General features: G+C 38.7%; 1 protein-coding gene across 2 annotated transcripts in view; it reads right to left on the bottom strand.

The window, feature by feature from the left end:
* The window catches only part of CPNE4 (copine 4), a 214,328-nt gene that overhangs the window by 63,487 nt on the left and 128,577 nt on the right, over positions 1-22,264 (bottom strand). For both annotated transcript variants that reach the window (XM_042888597.1, XM_042888598.1), the window contains exon 7: positions 22,104-22,193. In XM_042888597.1, coding sequence (XP_042744531.1) covers positions 22,104-22,193 — 90 coding nt within the window. The remainder of the gene's footprint in view (positions 1-22,103; positions 22,194-22,264) is intronic.

Raw genomic sequence — 22,264 nt, 5'->3', positions numbered from 1 at the left:
AAAGGCCAAGCTGGAACATGCTAGAACACTCCTTTAAAGGCCAAGAGGCCCTATTCGCTGGCCTGATTCCAACATGAGCAATTACATTTCTAACATCTCCACAATCCCTGCAAGTCAGCCTGCAGAAGCATTATTTGTTGCTTTCTGCTGTGGGCTCTCACAGAGCATTTCTGAAAGCCCTTGAGGAGATGCCACATCCACCTAAAGGTGAGTGCCCACCAGCCATAAGTGATACCTTGCAAGACTTGCAAATTACCACATTGAATAGCCTAAGTCCTTCACTATGGCATATGGTCCTATCAACCATTTCTCATGAGTTGAATTAAATCTAGGCGTACTTGAAGATTACTAGGCTGTAAAGAGCAACTTAAAATACTTCCATGGTCAAATGGCACAGAAGAATAAGATGGAGATGCTGTACATACCTGTTCATTTTCTATGCCCTTCTTCCCACTTCAAATCACTAACCAGGCTATGCAGGAACTACAAGATCAAACAAAAGGAAGCGGCTGCCTGCCTGCAAAATTTCTCTAAAATAAACACTGTATGTTTCAGTTTGCCTGCTCTCAAGTTAAAACTACCCATTAACACACCTCAGAGTGAATAATACTGCAAGATAGAATGGGAGAAAAATAGTGTATTTATTATTCTGGCATATATTATAGTGTATCAAACGAACAAAAGGCTGGGTTTAGCAGAGTCCTCAGTTGACCTCAAACAGGAATGAAATCACTGAATCATAAAATCACCAGGACTGGAAAAAATCTCCATCCACCTACCACCAATATCTGCCCACTAAACCTTGTCGCTTAGTTCAACACGTAAACGTTTCTTGAACACCTCCACGGATGGTGACTCTACCATCTTCCTGGGCAGCCTATGCCACTGCCTCACCACTCTTTTGGAGTATTTCCTAACACCCAACATGAACATCCCCAGGTGCAACTGGAGGGCATTCCCTCTAGTGCTATTGCTAGTTATGCAGAAGCCGACCTCCCCCTCACCACAGCCTCCTTTCAGGCAGCTGCAGAGAGCAAGGAGGTCTCCCCTGAGCCTCCTCTTCTCCAGACTGAACAATCCCAGCTCCCTCAGCTGCTCCTCATAATATCTGTGTACCAGAAATGCAGCGTTTCAGGAAAAAGTGAGCTTCAGCAAAGAGAGCAGCTTGTACTCAAAAACAAGACTTATGAAAGCTAAGCTCTGTTTTCGTAATCCAAATGAACGGCTGGAAGTCACAGTGCTTAGCTAGCAAAGCATCCTCTCTGCATAAACGTTCTGTTACTTAGGTTGCTTAAATGACCAAAATCACAGAACAAATAATTGGAGATAAATAAAAAGAGGCCTCGTTAAAACTGAGCTGATAATTCATTCTGTAATGTCAACATTTTGTCAGATTAATGTGTGATTTCCTTTACATTCAAGAAAATAATGTAGGTATGGACATTCTTTCATTGCTCTGCTATGTGTTATAAAACTATAATTAGAATAATTACTAATGGAAGAAGAAAGTGAATCAAACATTTAATTTCATGTAATTATAACCCCTATTTCTTTCTAACGTGGGTGATTTATCTCACTATGATTAAAGGACATGAGGATGTTTAAATAAAACAAGTATCTGTATCAATAGGATAGCTATTAAACAACCACCACATTTCAATAAAGTAAAAGACCTACACAAAGAAGAATATTCAAACAGAATAAAGGGATTTGTCTAGCAAGTCAGCAGATATTCTCTGAAGACTACCCACAAAGAAAAGCAATTGGGAAAAAAAAAAAAAGAAATACTAAGTTCATCCTACCAAACTACCACAACTGGAACTAACAAGATTTTTGAGTATTTTCTCTGCTTCATCGTGATCTTTTCTCCCAGTTTCCCAAACTATGTAATATGTTTCCACATTGTCTCTGCATACGCCACCACTTTTCAGAGAGATATTCTCCTGCATATACGTAAAGCACAAGTTACACTCTTTAACAACAGTGAAAAGAAAGAAAGAAAAACCACTGGAAACCATGCTAAGCTCCACATATTAAAGTCATAATAGTAAAGAACTCCTAACAGAATATTCAGCAGTTGAACAACCCTTGGCACAGAGAGATGTTTTCCCACTAAAAAAACAAAACAAAACAGAAAAGCCCACAGACAGATGAGAAGCACACAAAGGAAAGCCAAATCAATCATTCAGATCACACCCCATCAATAAGAACAAAAAATCTCTCAGGTTCAAACACAGTTTAGCCAAGGCCCAGGTTTTCTGTATTTCTGTTGAGTGCACAGAGACTGAAATCTGCAATGAAGTGTGCCAGCACACTCCATACCATAGAGAGCTGCAGGGAGTAATGCTACTGAGCTTTATCAGATGCTTCTGACAACAGTTCAGATTTTGGTGTCATTATCTTCATTTTCAAGGCAAAGCGTGAGAATATTAAGCTCTTACTACGGTAACAAAAATAAAGCAGGCTTCTTAAAACATGGTGGCTTCTACAAATGACTGCTTATTGATATTCTTCATGTCGCTGTGCTCAATGCTTTCATCACTGTGAACCACACTATCTAAAACCACTTGTATAGGGCTCTGGACTGCAGGTGGCACCATTATGTCATTATGAAACAGAACAACATTAGTCTTGAGACAAATAGGCAGCTCAGAGGAGTCTAACCTACTTAGCAATGTACTCTATGCGACTATGAATATAAAGTATGCAATATAACACCAATCATATATAGCAAAAACAATTCTCTCTAAGGCAAAGATTAGGAGGCATCATCTGATGCAGGCTGTCAACACTGGCAGAAGTAAACGGAGCTGTATCAGTTACACCAACTGAGAACTGGTCTCACTGACCTTGAACAGCATTTGCATAGGGCCCTTGGAAGAAACGTAGGGGAAAAAAACTTGCAAGCAATTTGTAAGCATGAGGTCTCCGTATTGAGAAAAACTGGCCAGAAGTAAAGCAAATGACATCTCTGCACAGTACAGTCAGTTCTACTATGGATTGTGACAAAATGATGATGGTTTCATGTTTCACGAAAGAAGTGAACTGTCTACCAGTACCTCCTGTACACAAACACCATCTTCCCCAACACGACCCTATCCTAATATGTGAGGATTACGAGATTGTGATAGCAGGAACAAGGGTATCAGTTTTGTACCATTCTGCAACAGAACTACTTGGAAAAAGAGAGAACTAACACCACACACTTTCTTTTGTGCTATGAAATATACATTTAACTTATGTCTAAATCTGAATCACATAACAAAGTGGGATAACCATGGCAGCTCTGCAGTCAGCTTAGGCTTTTCTACACCTTTCACTGGCACGCAGAGAAATACTTCTAATTTGCGATGACTCCACTGTGTACAGAAACACAAGATTCCCAGGAGACTTCCAGTTTCTGTGGAGTGCTCGGAAGAGGCACCAAGACAGGTGCAAACTAGACAATCAGCACACAAGGGGTACAGCACACAAAGCATTCACATCCACTGAGAGAACACCAGCAAGCCAGCAATTACCTTCAGTGTCTTTCAATTTTCTGCAGTATCACTGGGAGCATTTTTGTAGGTAATAGCTGTCGGTCTCTCTGTAAGCTAGCCCCCACCTACCAGTTTGATCAATTATTCCATGGCTATGTAAGTTCTCCCAGAGAGACCTCCTTTGGCTGCAGTAAAAAATAGTCTTGCCAAGCAGTCAGTTAACAGCCAAGATATTAAGGTGAAGCTGAGTAGTCAGTGGGGACTCAAAAGTGAAAAGATGAAATCCAGGGTAAAATCTCTCAGGAAATATAAAAGAGAGATAGGTAAGCAATCTGTTAAATGAACAGGTCTGAGAGTACTCAAGGCCTATAGAAACGTCTATTCCAGACAAGGCAACACTGTACAGGATTGAAATTTCTCTGTTTCTTGGTCATATTTTCTTCCTGACAGTGCACACAGTACTGTTAGGGTGAAATCCAGTAGTGTATGAAGAGCTGGCATAGTCGCTAATGGAGACTCAAATAATTAAAAACATCTCAAATAGGAAGTGTAATGCTCATTTTGATGACATAATGTCATTTCAGTATTGCATAATGCAAGCACGAGGTGAAATTAAATATGAAATTTGCAGAAAAATGTCAACGTATTATCTGTAAGTCTCAATGTATTACTGCTGCATTTAGTTGGAAAATGTACGTACAAATGTTTTGTATTCAGAAATGATCTGTAGGCACCTGGGCACACGATGCAGTGTCTGAAACTTGCAGAATAGCTTGGGTTAATTTCTGTGCTATTTTACTCATCTGCTAAAAGAAAATAACAATCTGTCTGAGTCCTTTCCAGATTTGCTGAAGTACACGAGAAGTAGTTGTTGCCCCTTTTGAAGGGAAACATTCTAAGCATTACAGACTCCTTGTGTAATATTTCAGTTCCCTACCTTCACCAGTGAACACTCTAAGATCCCACTTGATACATCTGTCTTTTATGGAATCTGTAAATACTAAACTTTTTCCTAGTGACAGCATGTGGGAAAAGGTTTCTGTCTCCCTGGAGGACTTTTGGAATCGCAGAAGACTCCTTCATCTGTATTAGGACAAACATAAGACTGCTCACATTTCTCTTATGGATTGAGGGAAGAGAAGTAGTGCTTCAGCCTTGTAGGTATAGCACTTTTTGCTTTGACTTCCCACTCCATTTTCTCCTCTTTTCTGTGAGGGACTTTAGCTCCTTTATTGATGGATATTTGAGGCTTTTGCTTGGTGCTTCTCTTATTATTCTCTGTTGGAGCTGTTTGCCTTTGCATACATCTTTAAATATTTATTAAGGCAAAGTTTTGAACCTGAGTTTCCCACATCAAAGGAGAGCGTTTAAATATCGGATAATAGCATCAGCCTTTCTCTTGTTCACTCCCTCTAATCCAATTACACAATGTAGATCTGCTTCAGTAGAAAAGAATGGTAAAATAAGCTCGTAATTAGCCAATAACATGTATTCAAATGGGTTTTCCACATCTCATCGAGATGTTCTCTCTCTTGCAGTGCTAATCACTCTCCATCTTTTTCATTCTAACTGAAAATTCCAATCCTGCCAGAAATAGTTCTCAAGGACAGCTTTTGTCAAAATAGGTGCATTACCATGATTTTTCAGACACAGTGAAGCCAGTCTCCTCCAACGAACAATCATCTACAGAAAACATCTATTTCTGTTTAACAGGCACCTTACAGCCCTGCTACTGAATATCAAGAAGCGCAGCAGCAGCGCTCCCTTGTTGTAGCACTGATCCGCTATCTGATCTCTATCATACTGTTTAGGTACACATTATCACCCTTTCTATCCCCTAGCAATAGAAGAAACAAAAAACAGACTTAATGTGCACCTGCTTGCCTATGCTGCCTCTCGATTAAATGTCTCTGTGTTTAACCAGAAGAACAATGCCATTTGTTCCAGGTATCACAATATTTTTGACAACCCAGAGTCCTACATGTGAACCTCAACTCACATTATACAAGAGTTTAGTTCTTGTACAGACAAGAAAAAGTTTGAAAACTTGAGCAGAAGGCAGTAAATAATTGTATAATCAATGAATATATGGCTGTTATAATTAAGAAATATACAAGAAAGTTAGGCTAAACAGGTTAACGTGCTACAGAAAATGGAAAGCTCACCCTTGTCCTAGGATCACTGAGAAGGTTCCAAGGGGAACAATCTCCAAAAAGAGATCCTTCCTCACTGGCAGTCACCTCTTACATGGATCAAGGAGAGGTGCAGCCAGGCTCCACCTGAAGGCAATTCACAGCTGAACTGCCTTCACCTGTGCTCCCAGGGCTGACCCATGCTCGCCTCAGGTGATCGATCAGAGGTTCAGGCCGTGATTCAGTAGTTCCCATACAATAATATACAAAATATAATGCTTTTATTTCAGTTTTGTGGCTTTCTGAAATCAGATTTCATTATTTTGAACAGTGGTGCTTGGTAGTGTTATATGAAGTAATGAAAGAGTCTGGGCTCTACTGTCTCTAGATGCAGGATGTCATAAATTCTCTTCACATCACAAATGTATAAAATAATTCACTGTAAAGTGTTTTGAAATCCTTGAAAGAAATGTCCTGAATAGATTCAGAATATTAAATTTATTAACTAAATGTGTTAAGGAAAGATATTAGTTCCACCAATTGAAACTGTAAAATAAAGAAATAACCTTTAATAAACACATGAGAAAGCAGGAAAGAAGAAAAATAGTTCTTTCAGTGATTATGTCTCTAATCTTTCATCCACATACATAAAAATGGCTGTTTATTACCAGGAGATAGCAGCCAAAGTAATAAAATCAAAAGCTGTTAACAGAAGTGTCTTTTAGTGATATGCTCACACTGTGTTACAAGATTTGGCCTTTGTGAGAGACTGCAAAATACCACAGGAATTAAGCACAACAATTAATTGGTCCCTACCACGAGCAGCAATCCCGGCCTCTGTTTTTTAAAATCAAACAGATCAACCGACTTAACTGTCAAATTACTGCAGTGAGGGTCTAGATTTATATCTAGACAAGATAATAAAGGTGAGATACAAGAAACAACTTCAAAAGCCACAATCTTTCATACACAATTTGTGATTTTGATTTCTCCAGCTAATGGTCCTTCAAGAGCTCTTCAGGAATTTCCTAAGAATTTACCTTTTGAAGATTCACGTATTTATAGATTTCCTATGGTCAGATGCACAAAAATATTTGGCTTTTTAAAAAAATTTTCATCAAAAGTCTCCAAAGTATTTCATTTAAAAGTACTTGAATCGGACTGAGGTCAATGGTTTCAGCTAACTGCCACCTTAGAAACAGGGTAGGAAATAAAAATATCCTTTGTATTTGTTCTCTAGATGCATATATTTGTCTAGGAGAAATTCTGCTAACAAAATCATTTGAATTCAAAATGTTAAGGCCCCTTCCAGTCTAAGTTATTCCACAATTTTTTGATAATCTATGGGTATCTAATCTGAAATATTAGCAGAAGGCCAAGTATTTAATTTTTTCCAAGTTTCCTGAAACTCAGAGAGGACTATTATTCAGTGCCTCAGGATGGACTCAGGCTTGAAGAATGCCTGCAATCAAAATCCATCTCAGAAAGCCTTTTTCTGGCGCATGTCACTTCACTGGTACGTGCTTATTTCTGGGCTGTCTTAAACTAAAAAAGGTAACGTTTTAGAGTAGATATATGAAAGATACTCTTCACTGTGAGGGTGGTGAGGCACTGCACAAGTTGCCCAGAGAAACTGCGGATACTCCATCCCTGGAGGTGTTCAAGACCAGGCTGGATGGGCTGTGGGCAATCTGATGAAATGGGAGCATCCCTGCCCATGGCAGGGGGGTCGGAAAGAGGTGGTCTTCAAGGTCTCTTTCAAACCAAACCATTCTTTGTTTATATAATTCTCCTGTTTGGATAAGTGATTGTCCTGCTTCAGCTATCAGCACAGGGGAAAAGGAGGAAAAACAAAGTAGTTATACTCAGATTTGTACTTTCTTTGTACGAAGCAGACGTGATACAAAACTCAGTGTGATGTAAGCACAAGGTCAATTACAGATATTAAAATCAAGTTACTATTCACAGGTCAGGATTCACATGTCTTTCATTATATGAAATGTAATAAGTCATCCCTGACCACTGTGAGATGGATAGAACAATTATGCTCCTTTTTGGAAATCACTAAGGAACAATGGAGACTTCAGATAAGAATCAGACTCATGTCATGTCTCAGAAAAACTACTTTGACAAAAGGAATCTCACTGAAACTTCTCTGGAAGGCATTTCATGAGATAAGTATCTATACAGAAGGGGGATAACAGATAAGAAGATGTGAGAAGAAGCACAGGAAAGCCAAAAACAATGCCACAAAATCTGAAAGTATGAGTAAAGAAACTGCTATTTCTTAACTGTTGTGTTCAGGGTAACAAGACTGCGTATTTTCTTTCAAACATAAACAAACAAAGAAATAAAGGAAATGGCATTCATCAGAAACACATCTGAGTTCTGAAACAAATGCCCTTCTCTGAGATGTTAAAGCATAGCAATCACAGTGCGCGGGAGATGGGTCAAAATCCAGAAAGAAGCAGAAAGAAAGTTAGCATTTTATTTCAGAGGAATTTTCTATCTGGGACAGAGGGGAAAGAGAAGACACACTGACTGGCCTTTTTCCAGCCACCTCTTTTTCAGTACATAAAAAGTCTGGAGTAGAAAAGGCACTAAAAATCATTTGCATAGCAATGCCATGTGAAAAAATTGATTCTCAAGGAGGAGAAACTTCAGGCAGCTTGTTCAGCCTTTAGGAAATCTGACTGGAGTATAAAAGAAGCCATGTATTAAGCTGTTTGTATAAACTTCAAACACAGTTAATTTCAAAATAAGTCTGTTCATGTTCACTGAATGAAAGAATTTCTGCTTGTTTATGGTTATTTTTCTCCACTGTAATGGAGAAATAACAGTAAACAAAACATGCAGTTGCTCCTTGCAGTGCTACAACACTCATTTTAATATCAGTCTCCTGCAGATAAAAACAGTATTTTTATCACAAAATCAATGGCAGTATATCTTCTTCAGTCCTACTCCAAACTTGCAAGGTATTTTAAGATTTCCAGAATATACTTGAGATACTTCATCTGAAAAATACACCAGGGAGGTAACTAAAATGACTCATCGGTGATCCCCTATCCTATACAACAGCTGGAAAATGCCATCTTGTTCAAAATGGATTCCTCCCACGTTTGCTTTTCTACAAACTGTGAGGGTGCATCAAGCACCTCAGCAAAGACGCTTACTACACAGAGCCCGTCCTTCAGCCACATCAGCCTGAGCTCACAGTCTCCAGCCTCCTTGCACAGAACAGAGCTGTATGGAACGCTGCTCTCACTGGCGGCTGCAAAACACAGTGAACAAGCTTCCCTTTGATCCACAGCAATTACGAAAAAAAAGAACAGAAAAAAACACCAACAAACCAAAAAACACTGAAGGTCACTGGCTTTCATTGCCCAGTTTTTAGAACTGACAGGAAAAGAAGGAAGGGAAATAAATGTTATCTATGAAACGCTGTCTGAAATAGCAAAAATTAGCATTTGTTTTCAAATGCACTTAAGTAATGAAACTGGCAAATGTTTGTGAAAACACTGCATGAAGATCCTGACAAACTCTGCTTGAAGCCACATATTTATGTTGCCTTTGGGAGATGTTAACCATAAGATAGAATGAGCAGAGGTATAGCTGAAAAAGTGCAAACGCACTGCTGTCCTGAGGCCCTCCTTCAGCATAGTGTTGGCATAAATAGGTCATTCTCTGAGTCCTCTTGTGGAATTGCTACTGCAGGGCTCAGCTGCAGACTTGCACAGATATGTCTCTTTACAGTGCATCAGATGGAAGTATACAACTTCCATCACAAAAAGACCCTGCATCACTTGGAATTTTGTGTATCCTTAAAGATACAGGAAATCGTTTCTGAAAAACGACTGATAAATCTGGATGTTTCCAAGCAGTGAGACTTGCACTGAGATACTGGAACAGTGGATATCCCATAAGCAGTATGAAGTGACAGAAAGAGAAATATGGAAGGTGAAGGAAGGAGGTCAGAGAATACTCGTTTTTTTTTTTCTTAGCAGCCATTAACGAAATAATGCTTACTAAAAATTTATCATTTCATTTCTCTCAGATCTGGCAAACAAATAAGTAGGCAAAGCTTTCTGTACTAAAAATACACCTGCGTTTTGCAGAATTCACTGGAATCTGTAGCACTGTGAAAGTTCACTGCAATCTGCACCTGCAGTTGGGGGAAACACATGCTACATCTAACACGTCACAAGCACAACTGATTGTCAGACCAGCCTCTGCAAATGCCACAGTCACTGAAAGACAAATATTGTATACACATATACAAATGTGTATATATGTACCACAGGCAAACCTATGTATGCCTTTTATGATGAAGACTGCTATAGTGTAATACAGTGTGGTGAAAATACATGGTTATAAAGAAAACCCCACCCTCTTGCCTTAAAAGAAGAGCTTGTCTATACACGACTGAGAAAGGAGTATCTTCCTTTGGTTTATTTTCCCCAAACTTCACCTTTTACCTCTTCAGCTTATCTCAGTATCTATCCTACAATTGATCTATGACTTGATGATAGCAAGCCTGCTGCTGTTCCCACCACAATGAGTTACACAGTGGAGATCAGAATGATGCGCTGCTTTCTGTATGAAGGCAGGAAATTAACAGCCGAAGAAATCAGCACAAGGAGCTGCATATTGGCTGAAGGGTAGATTAGCCCCTTATTCCTGTATCATTAAAGATCAAAGGAGAGAACTCAAATGTCAACAACTTTACAAGTACATGCTTAAAGCTCTGAACAGCCAGGAAAATAGACGCGAGTCAACCTAGGAGAGCATTCAAAGAACATTACATTATCAGGATTCTGTATTTTGCTTTTGCAGGTCACCTTAAAGCTATGTAATGTTGAGGATTTAAAGCTCTTAAGGAGATTAAGGGTTCAAGTGCTGTGAACAAACAAATTTAGGCTACTAAAAATCACAGTTCTAGATTTTAAAATGTGTATGAGATGATTAAAAGTACGAGTTAGTGATTTTTAATTATTTTGTGCAAGTTTTCCATATTCATAAGTCTGTGTGGAGAAGCACAAACTGCATCCTGATGAAGCACATCATTATCTCACACTCCAGCACCACTTCTGTACAGCACAAGACATGGTCTCAGGGATAGGAAATAAAGTAACACTGCAGTAAAATCACAGTTTCAAATGCCCACAGGGGGATGACACTATCAGAATATGAATCTTAACTGCGCGTGGCATCTTCTGCTCCACTCTGACCATCCACTCTGCTTTATCTCTACTGTCCAGGGCTGGTAAATGGATTCTCCAGAGCTGCATGAATTTTCCATATTCATCCTGGCATGGGGAACAGCCAGAGCCAGGCCAAGGCTTCTGCTTCCCTCACTGCAGCCAGCCTGGCCAAGCGTCAGAGATACCATGCTGGGCCACTCGTGACTCACAGGAAAGGAGTGATGGAAGAAGGGCCCAACTGCAGTAGAATAATCTCATCCTTGAAATAAACTAAGCAGGTGTACAGTTTTCCCACAGCTCTCATGACAATTACAAGGTGAACTCCCCTATGGCTGGATGCTGGGAGAGACTTCACCCAAAAAGACACCTTCCCAACAGGAACCATTCTCAGCTTATCTGTTTGCATCCTACTAACTTACTTTCTTAGCATCAATACTGTGAAATGTTTAAGTGGTAACTTTCAGCACTACACAACTAGTTTATTAATATTTACCACAGTTACACAGTTCTGCAGCATTATTCCTTTTCCCTGGGATATCCCTTTAATTCACAAATGGTCATTTGTAGTATTACAGACAAAATGCCCCTGAAATATGACAACAGGCAAATTTTTTTACTCCAATCTGGTCATGAGTTAAAGGTCTGTTTTTTGGCAAAATTCTAGCAAAGTACCACATTCACTATTTTGAAGAGCAGAACCTGAAACACTGTTTTCTATGGTTTTTATGGTGAATTGTGACTGCCTAATGTCAGTAGCCTACTTTTAAATTAGTCTGTTATAATAAAGCCTGCTTTTCCAGACATCTAGTCATCAGATTTTCAGATAACTAGAAATGGATTCATTAAAATCCAGCAAGAGCTGATACTGAACAGGGATTCTGTTGATGGTAGCATTTTCTCGAAAAATGAGTGAGCTGATGTAAAGAAGAAACAAGTGCAGGAGAAGGCTGTGCACGTGTAGTTGGGATGAGGACAAGCGCTTGGAGGTATCCAGCAGAATTTCCTATGCAGTACTGCAGGTGTCACAGAATATCACGACTATGCTGGCTTATCTACATGTTTATGCACAGCAAACTGGGCACACTTAAGGTCCAAACTACCTGTTTGCCTTTTAGCATTTCACGAAGTTGTATCTGAGGAGAAGGAATCATTCACCATGACATACCGCTGCTATGAATAAGCGGTTTCTCAAAGGATTAATCTCTAGTCACCTAGTACTCTTTCAGACTATCATCAGCACTTAAATTTCACCTTGAAAGGTACAAGTTCAGTGGTACAACAGCATTCACCATAAGAAGATATTAAAACTGCACAGCACCAATATCATCTTTCTGTTGGATGCTAGACATTATATAGGAAAAGACTATATAAAGCAAGGACAAGATACATCCATCTTAATTTTACTGTTCTCCCATCAGTCCCGTTTTACTCCAAAAACTGGAGAGAGTGGCTGATACACAGTGTTAACAGCCACCCTGCAATAATCTTTCACTGAACCCTGCCTAAACCTCAGCTCTAGAGGTGACAAAGTACTACAGCAAAATTTCCCTGGTATGTTTTAGCAGTGCTAATACAGAAGCAAAAACCGCCCACAGAGATGTTGGCATTTCTGATACCAAGAGCCTGAGTTCCTCTAGTGTTACCAAATGGAGGACCACGGCCAGCTAAGTGCTTCCTCTGGGGAGTCCTGCAGAACATGGCTATGGAGCGTTTTTAAAGTCATTTTGAGCTCTAACAGACAAGATGAAAATGTTTAATTTAGTTCTGGTAGAGTATATAAAGCATTTTCATTACACAGCCAAGCTCTATGCATTATGTAAGGTTTACATACAACTATGTAGACTTTACAAATTGAATATAGTCACCTAGCTGGGAAGGAGTGTTTTTGGCAAAGGGAAAAAGCAGATCTGTAAATTGTTTTATCAGAATATATGGTGGCAGAGATCACTGTGTACAGAAGGCTTAAATATATATGTTTAGTGTGACATAAAGTTCCCACTGTTCATGTAACTCCTGTATACTGAGACACCATCTAAAATATTAAAGTTTAGGCACACTTAACAGCTGTTTCTGCCCTAACACTGCCCAGAGTATCACAAGCATCAATTTGTAATTAAATCAATGAAGATACCTGCTGTATTTTTTTAACAATTAAATCATTTTGTCTTGAAGTTGACTCTGCCATGTTCCCTGAGAATATTCCTATTTAAAATAAACATATTTTATTATCTGTAAAGTGCAACCTTTTTTTTTTTTTCTTTTTTTTTTTCTTTTGTGTGTGTGTGTGTGTGGCAGTATGTTAGCATATAAATTATATTCTACATACGAGTAGAATTTTAAGGTAAACTATTTAAGTTGTGCAAATATATTGCTCATAGCCAGAAATACATTTATTACATAGTTTACTAACAAGAAAATCAATCTTAAATGTGCAATTTTTAATTTATGCAGTAAAAAAGATACCTGAAAAGAAACCAAGGGTCCTTACAATTTGGTTTTGTGTCAGCAGCCTGTGCTGCTTTGCTACTTTATGAGTCTGAAATGAGATTGTCTGGAAATTCATTATTTTTTTCCTATCAAAACGGAAAGAAATGAAAAAAAGAATATGAAAAAATAGTTCCACTTTCATTTTTTCTCATTTTTAATTTAATTATATACTGTAGGTGACATGGGAAAATGTTCTGTAGACACAAAAGCGTGAGATTCATAGATTTTCTTGAACATAGTCTCCATATTATGGAGATTCTCTCACTACAGCATTCAACTGCTTTACAGGGTTACAGCCAAGCCTAAGTCCTGTTTCAGTGAAAGAAGAGCTTCATTTTATTATTTTAATTCAAAACGGTAGCTCTTGTTCCCAAACTTGTGCAGTAAGCAGCTCTGCAGCTAACACTGATATGGCGCTCAGTGCCTTATCAACAGAGCGATTTGAAATCTGAGAAGAATACAGAGGTCACTGAATTCAACAGCACCTCCTATGTCCCACCCTCCAACATGGAACTGATGCTCATTATAGCACTTTGCTTTGTCTCCTTTTAAATTGTCCCAGGGATGGGATTTCCTATTTCAGCTGCTATTGCCCTGCAAAGGAGGCAGACACCTCTGTCTGGGTCTACATCCAGCAGCACGTATGGGAGCCTCTCTCTGTTGCATTCCAGGGGATTAACGTTCACTTTCAAAGACAGCTCAAGAGATGAGAGAGAGAGAGAGATCAGATCGTTTTAAAACATTTATCATATTGTGAGCATTCATAGCAAGGCTGATGATGGCTGTATTTGTTTGCCTTGGATAGAACAACAACAGCAGTATGCAGCCGGAAGAAAGTTCACAAAGTAAACAAAAAGTAAACACAAATGTATAAAGTACAATATATATAATGTATAATAAAGTACAATATATATAATGTATAAATTATTTGGAAGAAAAAGAAAAAAGAATCACCTCATGGACATTTCTTTTCAGAGGAAGAAACTCATACATATTTTTTCCTTGTTTCTTGCCCTCTCTTTGTTCCTGTTTCACATACTGAACACTCTTTGTGCTGCCAAGGTGAAGTCTCTTCTGTCTTGCCTCAGGGCTCATCGAACTGGGAGCTGTGGCAAAGGATGGGAAATAGAAACCTCTTCTTGCACAGTCAATTCTGGTGTCAAGTCTGTCAGATTTACCCAGAGGAGCAGTGCAGGTCTTCTCTCCTTTGCTTCTCTGCTCTTCTACCACCATCTTTCTCAGCAGCCCAAGCCCTCAGAGATCTGAGTACCACTTTTTTCTTTTATACCACTGATGATTCCCCCCCCCTTATGCAATTCACTTGCATCCCTTGTTGTGCCAATATTTGCCATTTAGATTGCTTTTTCATCTTCAAAGCACTTTACAGACATCAATTAACCCAAATCTAGATTAATTAATCTGACAATTAATTTGCTATACATCCAGCAGTTACAACAAAAGAGAACAAATTAAATCCTATCAAAGTCTTTAAAATGAGTTCTCTTGACTCCAACAAAAACTGGATCAAGCTCATTTCTTCAGTTCACTTCACAGTCCTCAATCTTCCCTGCAATATGGTATTTTTTTTCCCCCACTATCTGCAACAAATTTATCTTGAATACAGCCAGGGAAAGTGGAGAGGGAGAGAGGAATCTGGGAGCTGAGGTCATACACACCAGGACTTTTTTAAGGATGACCTTAAATTTCGTACCCCACCTATGAAAACTTTCTGCAGATTGACTGGATCAGTCCTCAGTGTGCTCAGAGAGATAAATCAATGTGCCAAACACTGCTGCAATTAATAAATTTAGGAAGCATTTGTACTATACACTAATTGGTAAATTACAAATTAACCCAAACTGAGAAAACAGGGTGAGCAGCTGCAGAAAAGTCCCCAAAATCACCGAACACTTTGAGTTTTTAATGAACAGTGTAGTGGTTCTGCAACCACAGGCACACAGGGGGAGCCAGGAAGAGAATGAGAAAAAGCAAGAGAAACACTGAAGAATTGTAGTATTCTGATGAGTGATTTACTGAAAAAGTGTGTCTAATGGCAGTCTTACAGAGGCCATCTTTTACAGTGTGTCATTTATTTTTGTTTTACAAAAACCTTCAAAATAATGGATCATCCTCTCAGAAGACTGTTTTAGAACTCCTTAGTTAAGCAGTATGTACATGCACTTCCATTCGCTTCTACCAGATGCCTGTTACTTTACATGAACCTGTATTAAATACACACCACACCCCAATATTAAGCCCAAGTTCCTGTGCGTTTGCTTTGACCACCAAGAATAAATGTTTATTATCTGAAATTATCAGCTGCACAGTCAGTTTTATAGCTCTCGTGGACAATCACAAGATGATAACATCCCTAAAAGGACTAGTAAATACTACTCAGATTATTATGGAGATATCCGCACCCTCCAAGGGCGAGGCAATTATTCTAAAGATTCCAGGAGAATGCTGGGATCTAATGAAAAAAAGTGACTTACTGAAAAAGTATTTTAAAGACATATTTAGAACCCTGTTAAAGACACGTAAAGATTGAGTCCCCCTCTCTTGTTGTTTAATTAATTTCCACAAGAAAGACTTCATATGCAAATGTCTCTTCAGTGACACTATGGTAAGCAAGGAGGGAATGATTGGCTCCACTGGCATTAAATTTGTGAGTAAACTGAAGGGGAAAATGCAGAACTAAGTAGTTAATCAGGTATGACTGAAATCACCCAATCAAGTAAATAAACAGCAAGCCTAGACTAAGCTGTAATTGGTTCTTGATGCCAGTTGCTTTCTACATGGAATTAAAATCAAAAAGAAAACAGCGAAAACAAACGAGTATTCTTTTACGGAGCAGCGTGAAATCCTTCAGTTCATGCTTTTCTAATCATCATTTGATAGTGCTTGAATTGTCCTTTGTGCCACGAGCTTTACAGAATCCTGCACAAATCACTGCTGTTGACCATAAACTATCTTTCTACATTAGCATGTCAAACATTTTTTGACAGCTAAACCGTGAAACAATAAAAGCACTAATGGATTTGTTTGAACATGTTACTTAATGCTCGTCTCTTAAGCTTTATTTGGCCTTCTGCACAGGTTCTGCTCAGTTGCCTCCACCACTGGCTTTCACAGATACTGAGGGCTTAGTGAAGGATTACAGTTTATAATATACCCATATAAGCACAGCTGTAGTCAAGTCTTAAAGGTCACGCAGAGCTTATTGATCTAGAGAACACTGCAGTAATAACTCAGAGAATATCAAAATAACCACTGCTATTTGCTTTTCCTTAACTCGGAATAAAGTAGTCAATGCACTCACAGGCCCTTAATAAACTTTTTCTCTAACGACCCACCAGCTAGCATGAAAGATTCCACACTTAAATCGGAAAGAAATGTGGTTACAACTATTTGGGAAACACCCAATCTCCCACCCATAGCAGATCCAGGGAAGAGGTTAAAATGAAAATTAAGTCATTGCCTATTTCCATCCAGTATAACATCAAAATCTTTATTTCAGACTGTGAAGATTCTTCTATGAATATTATAAGTAAGGATCACATTATATAACTCACATCAGAAAGGCCAGTATATTGTTATTTATAAAGGTCTTAGTACTTAAGTGAATTGAAAATCAATCACATGAGCTTTCAACACCTGAATGCATCTCACACTAGAAGAAAGCACCTGCAGATAGACCCTTCACCAGAAAACCAAACAATCTGTGTGCTAATATGTACCTCCTCCATCACATCCCACAGACAAAGCCAAGAAGTCAAGATGAGGTAAGAGGGAATACAGAAGGAAAGGCTGAACCAAGCTTTAACCTCACTAGGAGTGTACGAATCAGGCAACCTCCCCACTGTTATTCAAGAGCACCAAATCTTCCCATAAAGTAACATCCCTGGCTTCATGCTGCAGAGAACCATTCCTATACATGGAGGCCTTATGATGTGATGTAAGAGACAGCCCAGGTACCCACAGCAGTATGGGTCCCACTAATCACACGCATACATGTCAGTAGGATCAGGACCATAGCCTGTAGTCTAGGCTAGGGAGGAATAAAACAATAAAAAAATTAACAACAGCAATGGAGTTGCAGTATGCGTATTTTTGAAAGGTAGAAAAATATGTAATTAATGCTCTTCTTCTGAAAAGTTTCCCTATGTAGATGGAAGATGGATAGGATTTTCCATAGAACTATGGCATGTGCTTCTCTTCCTTTGTAGTTTCATTGATTACTTTACCTGTAGCAATCATTTTCTTCCTGTTCTGTGTCTCTTTTCCTAATTCATTTTTTTTTATGAGCAGAATGTCTTTCGGTGAGGTTCTCTGAAAGCAAATATTCTTACTCTATGCCATTTGCACAGCATGGTCTGTGCCCCAACAGCATCTTGTCAGGTGTTTATTCCTCAATTATTAAAATGTATAATACCTACAAAAAAAAGTGATTATTTTTCAGATAATATCACCAGGACTCCATTAGAACAAGAGGAACTTAGATTAGAATGGATGACTGTAGATGATCCCTATCAGGATATATTCAAAATGCAACTCTGGATTTCAAATAAGTCTTTGATAGCCACATATCTCACATGCTGAAACCAAATCAGAATGCCAGATTCCACAGTTTAGAGTCCTTCAGCATCACAGAGCAGGATAAAAACTGCTCCCAGAAGGATTATAGCCCTCATTCTGATTTGTCAGTAATTATCAATGTGAATTAAATCTCTTAACATATTAGAAAGGCAATGCACTACTTTTGGATCAAAGTTTACTATTATTATTATTTTTTACCTCAGTGCATACATGAATTGTCTGCACTGTTAGCATTAAAGGAAGTTATGATTGGCACTGAAGTGTGACTGGACTTCTCGGATGGTTTCAATGTCTGGGAAGAAAAGCTCAGTAGGTTCATAAATCTAATATAGCTTTTTCATAATAAAACCTAGAGCAGCAATAATTGCAATAAAGTTTTAGAAGGCATCCTGAGGGGAATAAAAAAATAACTGCTCTCTTCATTACAGTTACATAAAGCAAAATTACTTTTTTCTTTTTTTTTTTTTTTTAAACAGCCCATAGGGAATCCAAATTAACAGACTCTGCAGAAGATGATGGCAAAAGACTTTTGACAGAGACCCTAATTATCAGTTGCTTTGATTTTTGTGACCTTGCACATCTTATCTTTCTAAACAGACATTTTAAATATGGAAGTTTCAAATGCCCAGACAGTATAAAGGCTGTTTTAGGCACATCTCTAACAAAGGGCAAACTTCTGTAAGTTAAACTGACTTGCTACAGTGTGTTTTTGCAATGTTAATCCAAACTCCTTATGACGTGAATCCAACCACTAAGCTCAGTACCCATGCAATTTCAGTAGCAGAAATGAAAGGCAAAGTTTTGAGCTGCAAACAGCATGCATGTTGGACACTGGAGAGTCAAGGGCAGTGGGCAGTGTAACCTATCTGTTGTTTGAGAAGGCTACTTCTGTTTGCAGAATTCCCACAAACAGCTAGAGTTTCTGTTGCCTCCTAAAGCCTTAACTTAGATTATGCCTCCCAGAGTATGCCCAGAGGAAACTGTAGGTATGGGTTCATGATTATCCAGCCTCGTGTAAGTACTGCTCACCATGAGCAGGCAATCCTTGCTAGAAGCCGAAGCTCAGCACAGCAGCTGGAATACACAAATGTTAATTATGGCAGAGGGAATTCTTGTAACATTTACAAGTAACATATGCTATATACTTTATGCAGTGAAGCACAACATGTGAAGTCAAATCTTCACAAATACGGTAATGCAAAGATTGTAATGCTCTGTCAGTGTAAATCAAAACACAAACATTCATACAGCACTAAACTCATCACAGACATTTCTCCTCTCCAATTCTCATTATTTACACTCTTTTGTCCTTGCTGCCATCAAATTTCTAAGTTATGGTCTGCATAGGAAGCAAACAGAATCGTCATCTGACAAGTGCTATATGCTATCTGTCAAACCCAAGTTATTTTGGAGTCTGCTTTACCATAGCAGCCTTATCTTACACCTACCACAAGGTATAGTGGCCTGAATTTGAAATAAGCTTCAAGCTTGATTATTATCTTACAGCCAGAATTAATTGTAAAGTACTTCTGCATAACAGAATCTGGTGCAAAGCCTACTAGTTTTAACTTTCCTGTGAAAATGTGAGCTGTAGCCTTAGGCAAACATTCAGACATCTAAATCACGGCCTGTGAACACTTACATACTCAAATCAAAACACCAACTAACAAAAAACAAACAAACAAAAAAAAAACAACCAACATACATCCTGCAGAATCAGACTATTTTGAAAACTGTCAATAAATTCATAAGATCCAACTTGGTTTAATTTTCACCTTATCCATTCCCCTCATTCACTTTCCCCTGTCTTCTCTACTGGCAGTTGTAAAGGACTACTCTCATTTCTCTTCACCCTATCTTTTGACAGTATCATCTGCAAACAAATTCAACTGCTGTCTCTCTACTCACGGCTCAAAGATCTCCCCCTTTATTTCCAGACCCATCTTTCCTGTCCAAGCTGAAATCTTATCCTTTATAATACCTTCTCACCTCAATCTCAAAGATATTAAAGCACATTTCTACCTCTAAATCACATCTCTCTATCCTTATGGACTTATTATTGCCATGACATTCTAGGCATCACATTTCATTTGCGCCTCCTCCTAGAATTTCCCATCTAAGTGATTTAAAGGCCACATATTCACAAACCTCTTTGAATGACAGAAATACACTCTATCTCCTGTTCCAAACCCTTACCGTCACACTACTAATGGATGTTACTTGTTCCAATTTAGGATACTTTATGCATAAGCTGCTTCTACCAGTGGCTTGCCCTTCTCTAGTAGATCAAAGAGTTGCTCAGCCTTTCCAAGTCTTTCAGAGTTCATTCTGTTCAAAAGCAGTAGCTCAGCTCCCAGCCCTACCAAAGTTATGAAGGGAACTCAGCGTCCAAACAAGCAGCCACACTGCTTTCTCCAGTGCTTCCCTTATGCCAGGAAGTAACAACCCAGTCCTCAAAGATGCCAGTGGTACTCACAGTCGATTCTCCTTTAAATCCCTCATATCAGTCACGTTACTACATCTAGAGGATAGCTGCTTCCCACACCCGCATCGCCCCCGAGAACTACATTGATTATACAACACAGAACAATTTGCTTGTTTTCTGCGTCTCAGGCAGTAGCTTGTAGATATTTATTCTATCCCATTAATTTAGAAAATTGCAGCCTCCCAAGATAAAGTCATTATCCTGACATCTCACATTACTGTCATACTACAGATGCTACAATAAATAACTCCTGCACACTTCTTCGTTTGTGTTAGAAATCCTCTTTAGCCAATACTGTTAATTTTGCTTGCAGTTTATAATAAAGAATGAGATGTGGGGAAAAGAACAGCCTCCATCTCATCTTCTGCAGCTCTGCTCCAACCCCGCTGAGCATGCCAAATACAAATGGTTTGACCATTTACCAACTAAGACAGTAACAGAAAGATCTGCTGCATATGCTTCCCTGTACTACCTGAGGTACTGAACGTCCTTCCAGCATCTCAGATGCACCCATCACAAACACTTTGCTCTGGCCTTCTAAGAATCCCACACTACAACTACTCCATTTTTTATTTTTCCTTGTTACATCTCCTGTTCCCTCAGACTTCCTCACACTTTTGTGCTTCTCTTGTCCTTGGCAAAGAACTCATGACAACTGCCACAAAGGACACCAACAAATACATAAAGGTATTATTCATTTCTGTGTCTTCCTTGTGCATCCCCTGCTATACAAATGTATACATACAAGCATTGTGTTTGTATCGTCATAAATCACAATCAGTGTAGCCAATATAAATTTAGGCACTCATAGGAGTATTTTTTAATCTTTTCCATGCATTCATGGAATGCACTGCAACATGAGGAGACCATGCATTTAATTGTTATTTTTTTTTCTATCAGCACAGCACATCCTATGGTATGCAATAAGTGAAAATGACAGCATCATTTCTGAACGTTTATACAAATGTAGTGTTGTAAGAAGAAAAGTTTGCAGAGAGAAGGGTCAGTTTTGTTAGAAACCTCAGTGTGACCAACAGCAATGGTATTTTTGTGTCTGGTGTTCTCCCACCAGGTCCAAGAGGCTAAACAGATACTGGGGACAGTTCTCCTTGTTACATTTACAAACATTTTTTAATTTTTAGAGTTTAGTATTAACCTTAAACCTGGTTAGAAGAATAGAAAAAAATGATTCACACATGATTTAGTCTAAATTATCCACAAGAAGATTTTTTTCTGTATAGAGCTTTGAGTTCTCAACTGTCAGTCTTTCTGGTAGCACTGTCATTACTATGGCATATGCCTTTCTGTGGCCATCCCATTTTTCAGATATGTTAACTGAGTACATTAATAAGTGTTTCATTTACAGAGAGTCTCCAACCAGAAAAGCAAGGAAAGAATAGATAAAATGGTGTCAGGGCTGAAATTTCTCTTGAGTATATGTTCACCAGTTAAATGGTGCTGGGTTCAAATTATCCAACTGATTGGCAAAAACAGTCCCATTATTTCTCCAAGGTACTCTAAGAACAGTAGGGCATAATCTGCTGATTACAGCGGATTATCAATTCTCTGCATCCTTAATTTGATTGTGTTAATCATAAAACAGCCGTGTGATCATCTTGATTGCCAGAGGGCAGAGCAGAATAGCAATTTTCAATTGAAAAAGTCAGACAAAGTCTTGTTTTCTATGAGTAAAACAATTCAGAAAGTAGGAACTGCTTCTTACCTTTAGCCTACGATCCTGGTCTCCGCTGCACAGAGAATTTACAGACACTTTAAAGGTCTTCCAGGCTGGATTTAAGTTATTCATCACAACCTGAGAGTGAAAAGAAATAAGAGAACCCTTACCATCTGCACATTTCTAAACAGAATGCTAGTAGCCACAAT

Source organism: Lagopus leucura, unplaced genomic scaffold, assembly GCF_019238085.1.
Source record: "Lagopus leucura isolate 7727_CA_CO unplaced genomic scaffold, USGS_WTPT01 Super-Scaffold_100157, whole genome shotgun sequence".
NCBI classification, from domain to species: domain Eukaryota; kingdom Metazoa; phylum Chordata; class Aves; order Galliformes; family Phasianidae; genus Lagopus; species Lagopus leucura.
Note: the sequence above shows the minus strand (reverse complement) of the source record. Positions and strands in the feature narration are given on the sequence as shown.